At 35.7% G+C, this 18,812-nt stretch overlaps 1 protein-coding gene across 1 annotated transcript; it reads left to right on the plus strand.

Annotated features, from left to right (window-relative positions):
* The first annotated feature begins 1,773 nt into the window (after positions 1-1,773).
* Positions 1,774-18,634, plus strand: LOC122042337 (CBBY-like protein). Its single transcript, XM_042602383.1, has 8 exons — positions 1,774-2,219; positions 2,355-2,425; positions 2,804-2,962; positions 10,737-10,803; positions 13,419-13,514; positions 16,170-16,216; positions 17,383-17,463; positions 18,304-18,634. The coding sequence occupies exons 1-8, from the start codon at positions 1,872-1,874 to the stop codon at positions 18,425-18,427; spliced, it is 993 nt and encodes a 330-aa protein (XP_042458317.1). The 5' UTR covers positions 1,774-1,871; the 3' UTR covers positions 18,428-18,634.
* Positions 18,635-18,812: the final 178 nt, after the last annotated feature.

Below are 18,812 nucleotides of genomic sequence, written 5' to 3' on the forward strand. Positions count from 1 at the left end.
ATATACAGGCTTAAAGCACTTAAAGGACATGACTTGTTTGTAGAAAATCTCTAGACTTGACACTCCAGAAGAGATGGGAGTCGAATGGTGTGTGTGTGTCTATATACGGAAATATTATCCTGCGGCACACATCTGTCCATGCGCGCGCGCGACGTTAGCAGACGCAGCGCCGCCGATTCTAGTCGCGATTACGCCGGATTCCGATCGGATTCCGGCCAAATCGCGACCGGAATTCGACCGTTTCGTGGCCAAAATCGACCGCGACGCTAGCAGACGCAGCGCTGCCGATTCTGACAGGAGGTCGACGACGATGGAAGGGCGCTGCTGGCATGATGGGCGCGAGAAGACAAGCGGGGCTGAATCGATCCACTGATCGATTCAGCCCCGCTGGATCGATCAGTGGATCGATCCAGCACTAATTTTGATGCGCGCCGTACCAAACCACACGGAGCGTACCACAGGAGATTTTTTCTCTATGTATCTCCTGCAGCACGCTCCGTGCGGTTTGGTGCGGCGCACATCAAAATTAGTGCTGGATCGATCCACTGATCGATCCAGCGGAATCGATCAGTGGATCGATCCAGCGGAATCGATCAGTGGATCGATTCAGCCCCGCCTGTCTTCTCGCGCCCGTCGTGCCCTTCCATCGTCGTCGGCCTTCGGCCAGAATCCGGTTGCGATCCGGTTGAAATTCGATCACGACCAGATCGCGACCGAATTCTGACCGGATTCTGGCTGAATCGTGGCCAGAATCGGCAGCGCTGTCGCGACCAATTTTGGCCACGAAACGGTCGGATTTCGGCCGCCATCTGGCCGGAATCCGGCCAGATCGCGGCCAGAATCGGCAGCGCTGCGTTTGCTAGCATCACAACCGATTCTGGCCCGCTTCGTCTTCTCGCGCCTGCTGGATCGATCCAGCGGGGCTGAATCGATCAGTGGATCGATCCACCTCACCGATCCACACGGATGTGTGTCGCAAGATAATATCTCCGTGTATATATATATATATACTGACTTGACCTTAGATGAGGTCAAAGTCAATTGACTAGTGTCTAGTGGTCCTAATACTCCAAGTTAAATCTTTGGGTATTCTAGTTAGATCAGGCAACTAAAAAATAAAGATAAATCGATTGATGGCTCAAGCACTAATAAAAAGTGTTCCATAGACTAGTTAAGTGTTGAACACATTATTACAAATTGTGTTGTGCTTAAATTGATTATGTTAATTTGGAGAGTGGCTAGTTAAGTGTTTGTACAAGTTGAAAACCTAAAAAATGGAGTCTTCTATCAAAACCTTAGGAGAGAGAATGTAGGTAACCTAAGAGACCACCTCTATGAAGTCTAATAATGATTTTAAGAATGGGAACATTGAAATAATGTTGAACCTTAAATAAGAGTTCACCTTATATTTCTCACTTCTAATTTTTTTTTTTTTTTATACGTGTGATATCGTCTAATGGGTTGAAGATGATGTTGTATTTTGCTCGTAAATATAAAATTGAAATTAATCATTGCTAATTTGAAAGTCGTTGTTCTCCAAATTTATCCGATTGATTGATGAACCAGGGGAGAAAACCTTCTACCTAACTTAATATAGTCGAGAGAGCTTGTTTTTACTCCACAACAAATGACATATCAGTGTGTTATCCTAAATCACATTGATAATTTTTTTTTAAAAAAAAAATACTTTTGGCGCAAATAAATTTGAATATCTAAAATAATAAACTATATATGACACGTGGCGGGTTCTTGGATAAGCTTTACTTGCTCCTGAATCCTGATAGACCGTTCCGGAAGCTGCGCCACTCGACGACGCTGCTTCCACTCCCATCGCTCGACGCTTCCCAGCTGATTCCATTCCGTTCCGTTTCATGGCCGCGGCAGCTTCCGCCGCGCCGGTGACTTCCTCCTCGTTGCCATCGAGAAGAGGCTCCTCTCCGGCTCTTTGTCCGATCCACGCTTCCTCTCCCCTTCCCAGGTTCCTTCGCGGAGGAGGGAGGAGAGTGACCTCCTCTTCCTTCAGATCGAGCAGGTGTGGATACCCCCCATCGGCCGCCCTCGCTTCACGAAAATCCTTCGTCTGTTCCTCTTCAACGTCGCCGGTAACGTCGCCGTCTTCGTCGCCTCTACCTTCGGCCCTGCTCTTCGATTGCGACGGCGTGCTCGTCGACACGGAGAAGGACGGCCATCGCGTCTCCTTCAATGAGACCTTTGCTGAGGTGAATGCTTGTACTTTTCCTGGTCGATCGGGTGAAATCAACATTTTGCATTTCTTTTCGCCTGCTTATGGGGTGCCTCGATTAGCTTGAACTTCTAGTCTCATCCCGATCTGATTTTGATTTCTGCCGCCGCAGAGGGAATTGGGAGTCAGTTGGGACGTTCAACTTTATGGTGAACTACTCAAGATCGGTGGTGGGAAGGAAAGGTAAATTTATCCAAATAGCTGTTTTTTTTTTAAATGCTTATTCAACATACTGAATGGACTATTCATGATATTTAAAAGTAATTAAGGACGATTTTGGTTATTTGTGGAGAGGCGCAAGTTGGCTTTCGTAACTTGTTTAAGCATTAGTACTTCTCTCGTCTTTGACTCTTCAGAGTTAATGACGATGAACTTACTGAAGATGATCCTCTGCCAACAACCATTCAGGCTATTGTATGTTAGCATAGTATCGTTTTGTAGGTAAAGCTGCAGCCGATTTTTTTTTATCACAGATGGAGACAAGGAAAAAGGTTTTCAATGTCCGTGTTACCATTTTATAACCGTTCTTTGATCATATTTATGTTGTTTTATGTCCTTCAGAATGACAGCATATTTTAACAAGACTGGATGGCCCGCTAAAGCTCCAAAGACTGAAGAAGAAAGAAAAGATTTTATAGCTTCTCTTCACAAGAGAAAGACCGACTTATTTATGGCTCTTATTGAGAAAAAGCTCCTTCCTCTCCGTCCTGGTGTTGAAAGGTTAGGAGAATATTAAGCATCCACTCCAAAAGTTATCTAGTTGTAATTTGGGAATAGGTTTATTGTATTTTTTTTTTTATCTATAAAGGAATTAGCATGCTTAATCTATGTGGATTATCTGTATTTTCTCTAATCGGTAGCATATTATCTTCTCATAACTTTGCATGTCATGGGAAATCTGTAATTGAAAGGTTCATTGGAAGCTAGTAGCCCTTACAGCTAAACCGAGATAAGTTTTCTGGATAGCTAAGAAACTTGAATGCTTAAATGTATGATATTTCTCCCCACAATGACACATTCCATCAATGTGGCATATTGAGAGTTAATTTTCAATATTGACTGTATTCTAGAGTTTCTTTGAACCATTTAAACATTAAACAAGGCAGACAGGTTGCACAATAATATTTAGAATTGGTTATATGGTTTTGCCCATATTTCTTACCACTGGGTGAACTTATTGTTTTAATTCCAAATAGAAAGTTTAGGTTGGCATAACTGCTGTTCTAGTATGGCTTTGCGATCGTTAGATGACAAAAAATCTTTAGGAGACCCCACAGCCTTCCCACTTTCAGAGAATCAACCCTTAGTGGTGATGTCACCCACTTTATTTTAGAGGATTTGGGCAATCTTTAAAGAAACAAACTATATCTTTCAACACATAACCATAGATTTCATCATTATCATTGAGTTTGTTGGCCCATATGAATGCAAGACCACGGTATACTTCTTTAGTAATTTTTTAGTTCTGTTAAGACCTTTTATTCGCTTTGACACTATTTTTCTAAGTTGCTCTAGATTACATCCCACAATGAAACAACAAAGCAACATAAGATGTTGAAGATATGGAAGATACATCAAATGCAAAATCATAAGGACTTGCATGAAGACAATATGTGGCATTAGATGGAGGAGGTAGATAAGTCATCAAGAAGATAGTAATCAGCGCTATGATGTTGTAATCATGCTCCATCTTGGACTTGTTAGACTAAGGTATTTCAATGCTTAGTTCTACGCTTGGTTAGAGATATGTTTGACTCAAATGGTTAAGTTAGGATAAGGTGTTAAGTTTATATGGCGTGTCAAGTAGACCAAGGCTGGTTAGATACTTGACAATAATAGGTGTTGGCAGTGGAAATGTCCAACAGGTGTTCACAATGGATAAAATCTCGCAAGTGTTGTAAAAGGAAAAGTCCAACAAGTATTGACACAATAGTAAGTTTCGACGGGTCCAACAGATGTCAATAATGGAAAGGTCCAATAGGTGTTGACAGTGGATGTAGTACAATAGGTGTTGGCAATGAAGAAAGTACAACACAAGTATTGATAATGAAAAGTCCTAGCGAGTCAAGGTGGACCTAAGGTTGGGCAAATAGTAGTCCTAATGAGTTAAGGTTGACTAACACTAGACAAATGATGAAGTCTCGGAGGCTAGGTATCTTGGCAAGTGGAATTCTTAGTTGATCATGGTTGGCTAACATTGGGCAAATGATGAAGTCTCGAAGGCTAGTTCTCTTGGCAAATGGAACTTATGGTGGCTCAAGGTTGATCGATACTAGGCAGATGAGGAAGTGCCAGAAATAAGGTCTTTTGGCATGGGAAGTCTTGAAGGCAAGGTCTTGATAAGAAAGTCCAAGGAGGTGTGGTCTCTTAGTTGGAAATTCTAAATGATACGTGAGTCTATGAGTGACCAGTACTTTAACGGGTTTTATGTATATTTGACTTACTCAAAAACTTAGCTTAGGCTAGTTGGTCGGTGAATGTTTACATTTATGTTCATGTCTTAGTCGACTAGGCCGGTGACTAAGCCAATTTGAGTTGATTGATAAGGCTGATGACATAGTAAAAAAAGCGAAAAAAGTTCATTAATATATGACAAAGATTGACAGGAGACATTAGATGGTCTGCGAACTACTGTAGGCCAATTAACTGGATGGAAGATCAATCGACTCAAATATCTATTGAGGAGCCAAGCAATTGACTAGATGCAGGTGTAGTCGACTCAGCTATCTGTTGGTGGATAGAAGGATAAAGCAATCATGAGATCATTGAATACGAAGAATAGCAAATAACAAATGAAGCCAAGCTAAAAGAAGAGCTCCATCTTGTATTGTTTGTTTATTGTTATTGTCATTACTTGTCTTAGTATTTGTGGTTGTTTGTAAGCTCAGATTGTAAGAAGTTTTCCACTTTCGGAAGGTATTTGAGAAGGAGAAAAGATAGAATCATAGGTTGTGAAGTAGAAACTAGGGGTTCTGAATCACGTAAAGGCTAGTATCTGTTGATACTAACTTGTTTGTAGACTCGAGCAAATCAATAGAAGCAATTGACTAATCAAGTCCCCCCCACCCCAACCTCACATCAATCCAACATGATACACTCGATAGACACTTGATAGGCCAACCATACCAAGGAAAAGCTTTCTTCTTAAAAGGAATCAACCAAGGAAAGAGAAAGAGGGAACTAAGAAGGAATACACCTTTAAAAGAGTGAGATGAGTTAGAAGGAATCCACCTTATTCATTTATCTAAAAACATCTACAATGACACTTATACAAACTTACAAGCTTAGGGAGCAAATCAAAGACTGGATGACCTTAACCAAACTTGTATTCATCTAACTCAAGTATCTATGCTACTTTAATAAAAATCCTCCTAAAACAAGTAAAAGATTTCCAAGTTCTACAATAATCATGCTTTCATCTTTGCATTCCCATAGTAATTATTTCCAATGTTTGACTTATCATGATGTAGCCTCGGTATGTTTTTAAGTTGTTTTGATTGTTGTTCCAAACTCTAGGATGGGATAGATTGAAGATAGAAGTTTGATATGATCGAAAGGGCCCAATATTAGAGATCAAAAAGTTGAAAAGCCACATTGATAGCTCTTGCATCATACTTGTTGTTTGAAAAAAAACTCATCCTCAAATTTGAATCTTTATCTTTTCTACGATAAGGCATAAAATCCGCAACATTAAAGGTATACAAAACACCATATTCTTCGGGAAGTTCAATCTTAACACCTTTTTACCAATTGTTCGAAGGATTTTGGATGGGCATTTGCTCGAGGCTCGAGTTTGTCAAAACAACCTCAAGGAAAGAGTTATTGTAGAGATGAATCCATACTAAGTCTCCTTTAAAAGTTGTGGGCTCGTGGTGTTTGTTGGCGACATCTTTATACTTTTTTATTTTGTTTGAGGATGTATTCACAAACTTTGTCATGGCCTAAGTAAGCCCTTCCCATAGTTGACAATGGCCATGTTGATGATAGAAAGTTAGACAACATCAACATGGCGAAGAACACCGCATAATGTACTTATAGCCTATAGGAATATAAGAACATTACAATAATAAGGAATAATGATTTATTTTAAAGAAATAATGAAATGCATCACTATCGAACATAAAAGAAAAGTGTATAAAGTAAGCTAAACGAAGAGCTTTCAAAAACACATGAACACTGAATGCAATGGTGGCTGCGTCTCATAAGCTCAGTAGCTGCAATAACTTAATACCTCTCGTAACCATTGACTATTCTAAAGATAAAATGAAAGGAGACTTGTGAGCAAAAACTAGTAGGAGAACCTCCCAGGTCTAACAAAATACAACTTTGACAGTGTAAAAGAAGGATTATGTGTATGCTACAAACACTAACATGAAATATAAAGAGAACTTCAATCATAATTGCCAATCACAGGATGACACTCCTCTCCACCTAAGAGGGTTGACTTAAATATCCTTATTGACTATACTGGTTACATCAACCGGTAGGCCTAGGAAAACTCTGTCGACCCTAAGAAGTTGTATCAACGTAAAGTTGATACTCTAGAGTTTCAACTTTTCTATTAACATTGATTGTGCCCAATTGTCATGAGTCCTCATCATGAGATATCATGTGATAATTGCATCTAACCACCCAATTATCCTTGATCCATCCTTAAGTGCTTCCTTAACATGTTATGATTTATTACATTTTATATAAAAAATATTACCACACCATATCTTTAGGCGGTATTCTATCTTTATTCTATACATGTATTGGCATATTTTATATAACAAAGAGTAAGAGAGCATTCTCCAATAAAATGAACACTGTAACATGAAATATTTAAGCATGGCAAAGGTAACATAGCATGTACATAAGCATAAAGAGTCCAACGACATGTATAAAGGTAACATGATAATAAAAGAAAGACCTTAAATGAGAAATGACTGAAATATTAGTAGGTTAGGATTCAACTAACTTTTGGTGGTTATGTTTGACTCCAAATTGAGGCATGGTTTTCTACATCATAAATACTCACAACTTTTCTCCTAAGATTTGGATGCAAAACTTCTCTTCTCATTTTTTATTATCCCCACAACACAGATACACACCAGAAATTAGATATATATTTTTATACAAAATCATAATGGAGTCTCTGATACCAATTCTATCCATACCAAAATCCCTCATGCCCATCCATTATTGGATTAACCCCGTAACGTAATGGATTTACCATACAAGCAAGGGCACGATCTTACCTCAACGACTGAGATCATAGATACTAAAACAAAAATAATAACAATGGATGATTGCAGTCGTTAAAATTCAATAATGTTGCTCCCTTAATTAAATAAATCAAGGCTTTTAGGCGATTACGATGACAAAGTATCAACCTAATGAAAAAATCAAGCCCTCTTGTCCACTACAAATATATGGATCAGTGGATGAAATTCGTTTCACATGCAGCTGAAGTTCATACTACTGTCACAGTGTCACTACCCTAACCTAAGAGCACAAAAGGGTTAGGACATCTTGCAAGAATAGATAAGGGATGATAATGAATAACCCATGTCTTTCCATGATACCAACCAAGGCAAACTCAATACCTAAATTAGATCACAACCAATACTTTGAGTTTATCAAAGATGGAAATTGGCTTGTTTACAAAAGTTCCAAACAAGGGCCATTCACTATGATCAAGAGTGGATGTTGTGTTCATGTCGATCAGTAGAAATAGAAGCTTGATCAACATATGGAAAACCTCCATGGAAAGACTAGAAGAGGGGCCAATTATTATCGGTGGAGGAGCAATCCAAGTTGAGTGAAGGTTCGAGTGGTATCGAGTAATGGGGTTGGGGAAGTCATACTTAAAGATTTAAATAAGCTTGTAGGGAAAAGGTCAAGTTGTTGCTAATTGATTTTTTGTAGGGCGATGAAGTTACAACATTTGGATTATGCAGGGGAGGGAGTGGGCTATGATAAGCTCAACAAGAGGGAAGCGGGTTTAAAATTTGGAGTTATGTCGGAGTTTCAATTTATAACTGACAGGATACAGGTTTGGTAAAGTATCGTGCCGTACCAATACGATTTCAATACTATTTCAAATATAAAATATATTAATTAAAAATATTTTTATTAGTATTTGATTGCTGTAGATGTTTTTTTCTAATAATTCTTCTCCACCTTCATCTTTGAAGAGGTTTTTCTCTATCTCTGTAATAATTCTTAGTGTCTGATGTTTATTTTGTTAGAAGGAGGGAAAGAAACAGATTAAAGAAGGAGGGAAAGGAATTAATTGTCAAAAAAATAAAAAAAATGAAAGAGGGAAAAAAATAACTGCCCTAAACCCTATAAAGATCCTAAAAAGATGAAAATAGAGGGAAAAGAAGAAAGACAATATTTTTTTTTTTTTTAAAAAGGCAGCCTCACGATCTCGCAGAGGGCTCCGCGAGGCCATTTCTGCCTTGTGGTTCCACCCGATGTTGGTGCAAAAATGATTTCGGTGCCAATCGGTGGGTGAAATTGTAAATTCTGCCTGTGTTGATTGTCACGGCTCAATATCATGGTCCTTGGTTCCTATGAGAGAGGATAATGACGTGAGAGGAGGATGATAAGGTCATAGGGTTAGATCTCACATGGATGATGTGAGTGAAGGATGCTCGAGTTGTTCAAGGCATGAGTAGGCCTTAGGAGGAAAACGAACATAGTTTGGAAAAAAAAATGGTTTTAGGATATTAATAACAATATACTTAAAGATGTCTTGATCCACTATTTACAACTAGGCCCTCTATTTAAACAAGTATGAGAGGTAAGCCAAGAAGAAATCATTATTAAAATCTTTCTAAGGTGTCTTAGGTATTAACAAAGGTGTATAATGACTAATATTTTGGGAATGAGCTTTAGCAATATGACATGTAGGACATCTCTTGATATAAAGTCTAAGATCTTAAGGTAAAAGGGCCAATAAAAATATTCTTGAAACAATTCTAAAGTTTTATCTCAATCAAAATGTCCATTAAGCTCAATTTTCCTTATTATTCTTTGATAATAAAATAACATAGTGAACAGTTAAGAATGCTAGGGGATTACCCTTGAAAAGAAAGCCATTTTATTTAAAAATTGTTGAGAAGGACCATCTTGGCGTACTTTTCAAATCTCATCAAAATATATAAAGTATTCAAATCTCACCAAAATATAGATTATGCTTGCAAATCTCATAATGTTTTCTAAGCACTTTAAATTTGACAATTTTTAATAATATAGTAGCAAGCAAAGAATATTTTCTACTAAGAACATCAACCTCTTGGTTTAGAACACCCATTTTATGCTTGATGACAAAAGTATATGCTTGAAGAAACTTCACCCATTTGACAATCAGTCCTCTAATTCTCATTGGCTTGGCTAATTTATGAGTAATCCAAATCTCTAAGTACTTGATAGCCATTAATTTCTAGATTGTATTGGGCATCCTGGAAAACATGGGAATTGAGAGGAGACTATGAGCTTGTACAGATGCATTCACAGTTCTGATCATGGCATGTGATTGATCAAAAACAATCAGAAAATTTGTTGTTTTTTCACTTCTGATTGGTTCATGATGTCAAGGTAATGTGTCAGACTGGTCAGAACACATCAAAATGTTAGTGGATCTTCGGACACATTTAATATTTTTCTTGATTTATAGACCATGCTACACTAACTTATGCATTAACTACATTATTATCTTACTAGGAAATGACATTTATAATAATTAATTTAAAGCTTATAAAAATCAACTCAATAAGCTAAATGAAAGTTTATATTCAATATAGAAATGTAGTTTACAATTGCATACTAGTAAATAATATTCATCAATTTTCGGGAAAAAACTCTAATATTCATCATTCATAAAATAACTTTTGCATTGTAATGTGTACCTACAATATTCAAAATATAATCTTTGAATTTCCTATAATTATAAGCTTATATCTAATGTGGGTTTTAAGTTTTTATATTTCTACACCAGTATTATTCTACTTACAATAAGAGTGTGATTAGAATAAATTTGAAAGTTGAATTGTGTGAATAAGCTATGAATCTAAAGGTTTAAAGCAAACATGACCATTTAAAAAAATAATTAGTTTGACAGGAAGTAAATATTAACAAGTATAAAGGTTTCCTTATCTTGGATATAATATTCAACAAGAAGTTTATGAAGATGTCATTAGTAAAATAAAGACTCACTAGTTAAAATTGAGCGACTTGCGTAGACTTGTGCAATTATCTTATGCTCCTTATGTCTAAGTAAAAAATTGACGTGATTCTCATATGACTATCAAAGTTTAGTGAGTCAAGATGTAGAACAGTTGAGAGACTGCACTATAGACATGCTGTTGTTATTGTTATGCACCTATAATATTTAATTTCTTCAATTCAACATGGCCTTAGATTCTCATTCTTCATTTTGTTACACTCTTTTGCAAAAATACTTTAATCGTTATTGTTTCTAATATTAATTACCTGTTCTTTGTAGGTTGATCGATGAGACTCTATCAAAGGGAGTAAAAGTTGCTGTTTGCAGTACTTCAAATGAGAAGGCGGTATGTGTGCTTATTCTCACCCTTAATTGCTGGCCAAAAGTTGTCGTGTCTATCTGCCCTCTGCTTCAGCCCCATGGGCATTTTTATTTATTTGAACTATTAGCAAACCATCTCAGTTACTTACTCTGGATTCGATATGTTAATTTTTGTTTTATTTCAGTAGGTTTATCCAGTTTATAGCTTGTTTGGCATCCTGATTAAGTGATTATTATATGTATGATTGGCAAAGTAGAATATAGTGTTATTGAATTTACTTGTCTGCTGTAGCCCTAAATGCCAGATTGATATATGATAATAGAAAAAAAAAACATTGTAGATGACAAGATAGAACTTCACAAGCTATCTTTAAAATGTAAATCACAATTTTTTGTCCTTTCACCCTCAAAATTAACAGTTGGCATTCCAATTGGTTATCTTGTTTTCCTTGGAACTCTATATGTATCACTCTTGATTCCAGTATGATTTTAGCCAAGCGGGTGCATTTTTCTATCAACTGTGTTGAGAGTGGCTAATTCACTGGGAAATGAATATTAGTATCATATGCTTGGGATAATTATTTAATTTGGGTGTTAAAATATATATGGGTTTGCTCTTCCAAGGATGTTGCAAGATTTGATGCATCCGTATGATATACACCTCCCCCCTTTTAATATTAGCAAGGTGATATATTGTGTACTTCACTAAACTCATCCATGTTGCATTAATCTTTTTGAAAAAGAGAAATATGTTTGTTTGCGTTTACCTAACAATCTCAGTTTCCAACGATTCAAAACTTGTATCAAGCTAAAATAAAATTAGGTATATCAAGGAAACATTTTTTTAAAAATCAAAACAGTGAATACTTATATCCAAGAATTATATGTATAGGTAATATAGCCAGCATATCGATGAGTCAAAGCCATCATCTGCTCACTACAATAGAGAATGTGCTTTCATTTGTATTATTAAACCAAATTTAGCTGACTACAGGAATTGAAGTATTGAGACATGTTGGTTGAATTTGAGCAAAATTTAATGCTCTACCTGCAGACCCCTAATCTAATTGAATGCTAGAGAACCAGATTATCCTATATATAGACTAAAATAAGCCCAAATAAAGCCTAGATTTAATCCATCTAACCTTAATTATCATGTTTACTGGATGAGTTCTACCCAACCCAAAATTAACTTCCAGTCGCCCAAAACTCAAATATTGGTTCAGTTTAGTTTAAAATGCAACATTTTAAATAGGATAATTTGGTATCTAACATTGTTTATTATTCTTTTCTATGTTTTGACTTTCATGATGTTTATGCGGGCAAGCGATGAGAAAACTAGGGTTCAACATGATCATGTCAAACTTCTTTCACTCCTATGTCTTCTCTTGTTTTCGTGTGTCAAAGAGCAATTAGGGTTCAACACCTCGCTTTAATTAAAAGAAATTTTATTTGATAAGTTAAATAAATATTTATTTATTTATTTATTTTTATTCTGTTTAATTCATTTCATTAGAATATCATGAGTTTGCTACAAAGAAAAAAATTGTTGAAGGTGGACCATCTTCTACTGTGGTAGACAACATGGTTACTTGTTCTTTCATTGTAGGCTTGCTAGGTTGGGTTAGACTAATTCTTTATTGCTTGTATTCTTCTTGGATACGATTAATTAGTGTTGACAGTTGCCTTGCTGAGGTGGTTACTGACTAGATGATATTTTTGTCTTTCTAACACTTGTATCTAGCTTAGCTATACCAATTTGGTGAGCACAAGAAACAATAAAGTTTTTTGGGATCTTTATTATATCCTTGGAGTGGTCGGGTTTAACCCTAGTAAAGTTTTTAGGCTATTAAGCAGTTTTGTCATTGTATGGTATCACATTATTGTTCAATGTTGACCAGTTCTGCTTAGAGTCCTTTTGTTTAATGGAAACCAGATTTTTCAAGGTTCAATAGTAAATCATGGTAAAAAAAAAAAATCAACAGAAAAAGTGATATATATTTTTGTAAAGAAAAAAATGATTTTCTTTAGGAAAGAAGTCATTTCTATACTTATCCACAAGCCCTTCACTTCATCAATAAATCTCTCTGTATTTCAACCTTCAACCTCATTCGTGCAGGCAGATCAGCTGGACCAACCTACTTGATTAACCCAACTGTGAGAAGGGAAAAATATTTTCCTATGTACGCAATAATCACATGAAAATATTCTTCATTAGATTTTCCTAATACATTCAAACAGTAGAAAATAATTAATTTTTCCAGAAAAAATTGGGGCCTTAGTGTTTAGTTTTCTATCCTTTGCCTTTTAGAAAATTGTCCAGTACTTGATTAACATGTACTTCGATTTTATGCTAGTTTAATATATTTTGGGTAAACATTGTTCATCCTTTCGTTTAAAAAAAATTGTTCATTTTTGATTTTCCACACTCAATTTCATATTAGATTTTATTATCATGGCATATGTACGTTCTTTGCTTTAGATCTATTAAGAAACTGAGAGAACTGCATTAAGCTTGTTCTGTCTGGCAATCTTGATATCATATTAAATTTTCAAGGAAAGATTTCATATTTTTTGGAGTTGAGTTCTATGGTGTGAGTTTCAAACTTTTTAACAACTTGACATGGGTGAGAAATGCAGGTTTCAGCAATAGTTTCATTCTTGTTAGGCCCTGACCGAGCAAATAAGATAACAATATTTGCTGGAGATGTAGTTCCCCGCAAAAAGCCTGATCCGGTGTGTTGTTTCTTCTCCTATAATACTATAGAAGTTCCATCATCTCTTTATTGGACATCTTGTTCTGAAGATCCTTTGTTTTCTGATTAACAATAATTTGCTTTAACTTGATAGAGATATATTTATTTGATTGGCAATTTTAGATCTGATTATCATCATAACCTTTTGTAGTTTCACTATGTTTGCATGTCAAGTATACGGAAATTGAAAAGTATGGCAATATTCTAATGTGTCTTTAGTAATTTGTTTCCTGCAAGCAATTGAAACATTGTTTTCCTATCATTTGTTTCCCTTTAAAAAAATAAATGAAAGAATAGTTAAGCCTTGTGGAAAAATAACCTCCAATTGAAAAGAGAGAATGATGGTAGTATTGTTCATAGGATAAAGGAGTAATTGAAATAGACAGGCTTTTGTCATATTGTATGATAGGTGTATGCACTTTAGGAATTGGATTAAGAAATTGACTATGCTTATGGTGAAAGGGTTGGATAGTGAAGAAGAAATATGTAGATAAAATTAATTTTACAGAGATGAGGATGTTTAAATGCATGCAGAAGAAATAACATAGAATTGCTGCCAAATACGTAAATAAAATTAATTTTGCAAAGATGAGGATGTCTAGATGTATATGCAAAAGAAATTAAATAGAGATGTTACCATCAAGGTTCTAAATCTTGACCCGTGCCGAGGTTTCGGTATATATATATATATATATATATATATAGTAATTATTAGATAAATATGTTTATTGTGTATAATTCAAAAATAAATTGTATATTGATTTTGTATAAATTCTCAACAACATGATATTGTTAAAAAAAATAATTAGGGGAATATTATTAAAATAAAAAAATTTCTATATGTAAAAAATAATATCAGAATATAATTTAGAACTCTCAATTATTTAAATAATATATATTTAAAAAATAATTTAAATAATTATGTAAAACAGTAAAAAAATACAAAATATTTTTTTAAATAATCAGAATATAAATATGTTTTTTAGATTTTTTATAGAATTTTTAAATAAAATTTAAATCAATAAAACTAATTTTTCAAATATTAATTAATATTTTTTAAATTTTATTGAATAATTTAATCTGAGTTTAGAAAAGAAATACCACAAAATTTTTAATTACTTGAAATGCTGGATTTTTTTTCTTACGAGCGTCGGGAAGAAAGAAACGCGACTTGCGGACGCGAGGCATCGGGCGGCACTGGAGGCGCGGGTGAGGCGTCCACCGGCGTCAGAGGCGTTCGACGACGCTTCCGCTGGCGCCGGAAGTGTCCCGCGACTCCTCCGACCCCGCCTGTGATCCTCCCAATCTTCTGCAGTTCTGCGAAGAGGATTGGAGGTCCTGCGATTCATCCGGAGGCGTCGCACGATGCCTCCGGTGAGCCTCGCTCGTGTCCTCCAGCAATTCTTGGCTAGCGATGCACGCGACGTGATTCCTCCCGTCGCCGCTGTGAGGAACGTAGTGACGCACGAAACAAAGTGGCTCACGGTGCCAGTTTCGTGCATCAAGCGGAACGGCAAATTTCGTCCGTACCGTCCGGCACGGAACGAAATTTTGTTCCCTGGTTACCATAGCGAGCAAATGAGTGTAACTTTACAAATCCACAAACGATAAAAAAGGGCAGCCCGGTGCACGAAGCTCCCGCTATGCGGGGTCCCGGGGAAGGATCCATTGTACGCAACCTTACCCTACTTTTTGCAAGAGGCTGTTTCCAGGAAACGAACTCGTGACCTTTTGGTCACAAAGCAACAACTTTACCGTTACGCCAAGGCTCCCCTTCTCATTTGTTGTGCCCAAAGGATGTCCACATATCTCCATAATGACATAATATTATCCACTTTGGGCCTAGACCCCTCTTGGGCTCTCCCCAAAAAGCCTTATAGATCCACAAATGATAGAATAAGAAAAAATAAGATAAACATAATACTTGTTCAAATATGATCCGTAGATTCTATAACAATTTAGAAATATGATCCGTAGATTCTATAACAATTTAGAGTTGAGATGAACAAAGTAAAGCAAGACCAAAGATAACTCTACTTAAGTAGATGCCCAAATGAATGGAATATTTCTAATGATATTAGCCTATATAGGGCTAATGATGGAATAAAATCCGTATGGCCAATTCCAAACAGGAGGGATACATGCGTTTCTTGTTTTTTCTTATTTTCCTTGTGAAGGTGATGATGGTGAAATTACAAAATTCCTATGTAATATTAGCTCATACGATACTTTCATAGTAACGGGACCATACAGTGGTGACTGTTGAAACTAGAAAAAGTTTAAGGATACTGTAAATATCTGTGTATTAATCTATTCACCCACATTATATGATAACTTGACTACATGATATTCATTTTCTAGAGCATTTGATGCAAACTGTTTCTCTTTTCATATTTCAGCCTATGACCACTACAGGCAACTAAAAAACTTAATTTTATTTAGAATATGTATTAATACCTTCCTATTATACATGTATACACATGTTTATTTGTTTGTTTGTTTTAATTCTGTTTGGTTGGAAAATTTATTCACCGGCAAACTAATGTTTAGTTTAGAAGGCATGACTACTTTCCTTGTATTGTTTTTTTTTTTTTTCTGTTCTTATTTATAGTCACTTTTTATTTATTTTTGGCAGGCCATCTACTTGTTAGCAGCAGAAACTCTTGGTGTGGATCCAGCTAGGTATTACTTTACATGAAATTTCCAGTTGATGCACTGAATCTCACCGCATTTTCATTTTCCCTAAACCTTCACATTAATGGAAAATAGTATCTGTTATACATTTGAAATTATGAATCAAAGTCTTAATTATTTATTTTATTTTATTCCCCATGGGACTCTTTTAGAAAAGTAGTAGGTTTCAATGGATCATGTGATGTGTATTTAAAAAGAAAAATCGCACAATTATGGGTGTTCAGTCAACATTTGAAACTATATGACTAAGAACACCCATGGTTCACTAGTTCTTTAGTGACTGAATTCTCACACATAATAGCTCTAATACCTTGGCACTCCCCCTCAAGCCATAGTATACATCTCGTGCAACCTGTTAAACTAGAAAAGCGAATAAAAAAAGAGATGAAATTGACTAAGACCATGACTATGAAAACCTAACTAATAAACATTGTAAATTGTTGATCGAACGTGTAAACAATGATATGCTCAACCTAAATTAAGACCAAGAGGAAAGTGAGACTAAGTTGATGAATACTGGGCTTCTCCATGAAGTAATGCATACACCAATATGCAATAGACCAAGGGGGAAAGGAAAACACTCCACTAGCTCGAGCCCAGTTACGAGATAGAAAAACTAAGATCAAATATTTTTTTACATAATTGAGAAGGAAATAACATATACCAGAAACAAAGGGTAAGGCAGATGGGGAATCAAGCCACACCACACTGAATAAGAGCCTCCACCTGGATGAAAATTGGTGAGATTAGATTAGTGCAGCAGAGCATACTGTAGCTAGCACACAACACTTCACAATTTTATTTTATTTTCTGAAAACTACAAACTAAATAGAAAAATTTTCAGTTGCCAAACAAGGCTTAAGTTTGCTTGTTCTTGTGCTAACTTTAGGGTCTCTAACTAGCTCAAACTTAATTATGCTGCAGTTTCCTGGTGCCATAAGAGGTTAATTATACTAGCATTGTAATATCGCCCACGGTTCTGTTCCATTCTATATTGATGTACGTTTCAGCGATTTTTTTTAAACTCTCTACTTTAAGCTGTCATGTTTTCCTTCTGCTGTTGTTCTTCTCAGTTTCATGAACTACCAGATTAATCGTAGCATTGCTTTCTTGCATTGGTCGTACATCATGCTTAATCACCCTGTACTTTTCAGTTGTGTCGTGGTAGAAGACAGTGCTATTGGCCTATCAGCCGCCAAAGCTGCTGGTATGAAGTGCATAATAACAAAGAGCGGGTAAGCATGTTTATCTTTGCATGCTTTCTTTACTTTTCTATAGTGAAACATTAGTTTGAATTAATAAAATGGATACCATCATAATAAATAGTGAACATGGTTCGGACCCAAAAACATGCACAGTCATCTTGAAAGATTGTGCTATTCTGTCCTTCCATCACCATGAGTAGAAAATCGCCACTGCCCACTTTTTGTTAAGCTTCAAACCACTTACTTCAGCCTAAGGGTTCACTAAAAAAGTAAGACCATTCTTATGTTGGATTATATACAAACCGACTTGTTTTGAACTTATTAGGGCGTTCTTATCCATAACTTTAGTTAAAACTAAATGTTAGCAACCAAATGTGAAGATTATTTTATTTGCTTTACTATTGAGAAAAAATTCTGAGAGACACATTTAAGATAGTATGAGCATGTACTTAGACGACCAATAAATACTCCTTTAGGCGATATGAAATTATGACAACATGCACATCAAACGAGAAATAGGAAGACCAAAAAAAACTTGGTTAATAACAATAAAACAAGATAAAATTTATTTTAAGTATAGGTCATGATGTAGTAGGGGATAGAACCAAATGACGTAAAAGGATCTATATAGCCGACCCCATCTAGTGGGATAAGATTTGGTTGTTGTTGTACTATTGTATAGTATTGATCCTTATGGTTTCTTTTGGTAGACTGTATTTCGACGTTTCATTTGAAATTGGTTTAAGCAACAATTTTAAGGTTGGATTTAATTGCCAAAAACTTAATGTTTCAAAAGATGACAAAACATGTGAAGGAAAAAAAATGTATTTAGTGTTTATGCTATCATTCAAATGATATGGCTGCACATAGGTATACTGCAGAAGAAGACTTCGTCACAGCAGATGCAGTCTTCGACTGCATTGGAGATCCTCCTGAAGCACGGTTTGACTTGTCTTTTTGTGCTAATCTTCTTCAAAAGCAATATGTGAGCTAGGTACATAAATTCTCGCTTCTTGTTCTTTCACAAGTTCCAGGTTCACAGATAATAGTCGTATTCATAATCATAATCCTGGATTTATTGTTCAATATCTTAATAATAATGAGATGGACTCTGGCATGGCCATACAATGTGCAGTGTTTCAGAGTCAGAATACTTGCATTGGTACAAATATAAACATGACTTAGTTTCATGTCTTGAACATTTATTGGTCAGTATAGTCTAAGTTAGTATAAAATAATTTTAAAATCAATTCAGCTTTCTGAAATAAATGAAATTATATTTTAGATATAGATGTCTCAACACTTCATAAATTATTATGTCAAATCACTTTGGTATTGCATTCCTAATAAACATATTTAAATAACCCCTTTGAGATATT

This window comes from Zingiber officinale, chromosome 2A, assembly GCF_018446385.1.
Source record: "Zingiber officinale cultivar Zhangliang chromosome 2A, Zo_v1.1, whole genome shotgun sequence".
Lineage (NCBI taxonomy): Eukaryota > Viridiplantae > Streptophyta > Magnoliopsida > Zingiberales > Zingiberaceae > Zingiber > Zingiber officinale.

What these genes read in the sequence shown, in the direction of transcription:
- LOC122042337 (XM_042602383.1), top strand. Translation starts at nt 1,872, where the DNA reads ATGGCCGCGGCAGCTTCCGCCGCGCCGGTGACTTCCTCCTCGTTGCCA. An exon ending in TCAATGAGACCTTTGCTGAG is followed by an intron (nt 2,220 to 2,354) that starts GTGAATGCTTGT and finishes CTGCCGCCGCAG; the next exon opens with AGGGAATTGGGAGTCAGTTG. An exon ending in CCCGCAAAAAGCCTGATCCG is followed by an intron (nt 13,515 to 16,169) that starts GTGTGTTGTTTC and finishes TATTTTTGGCAG; the next exon opens with GCCATCTACTTGTTAGCAGC.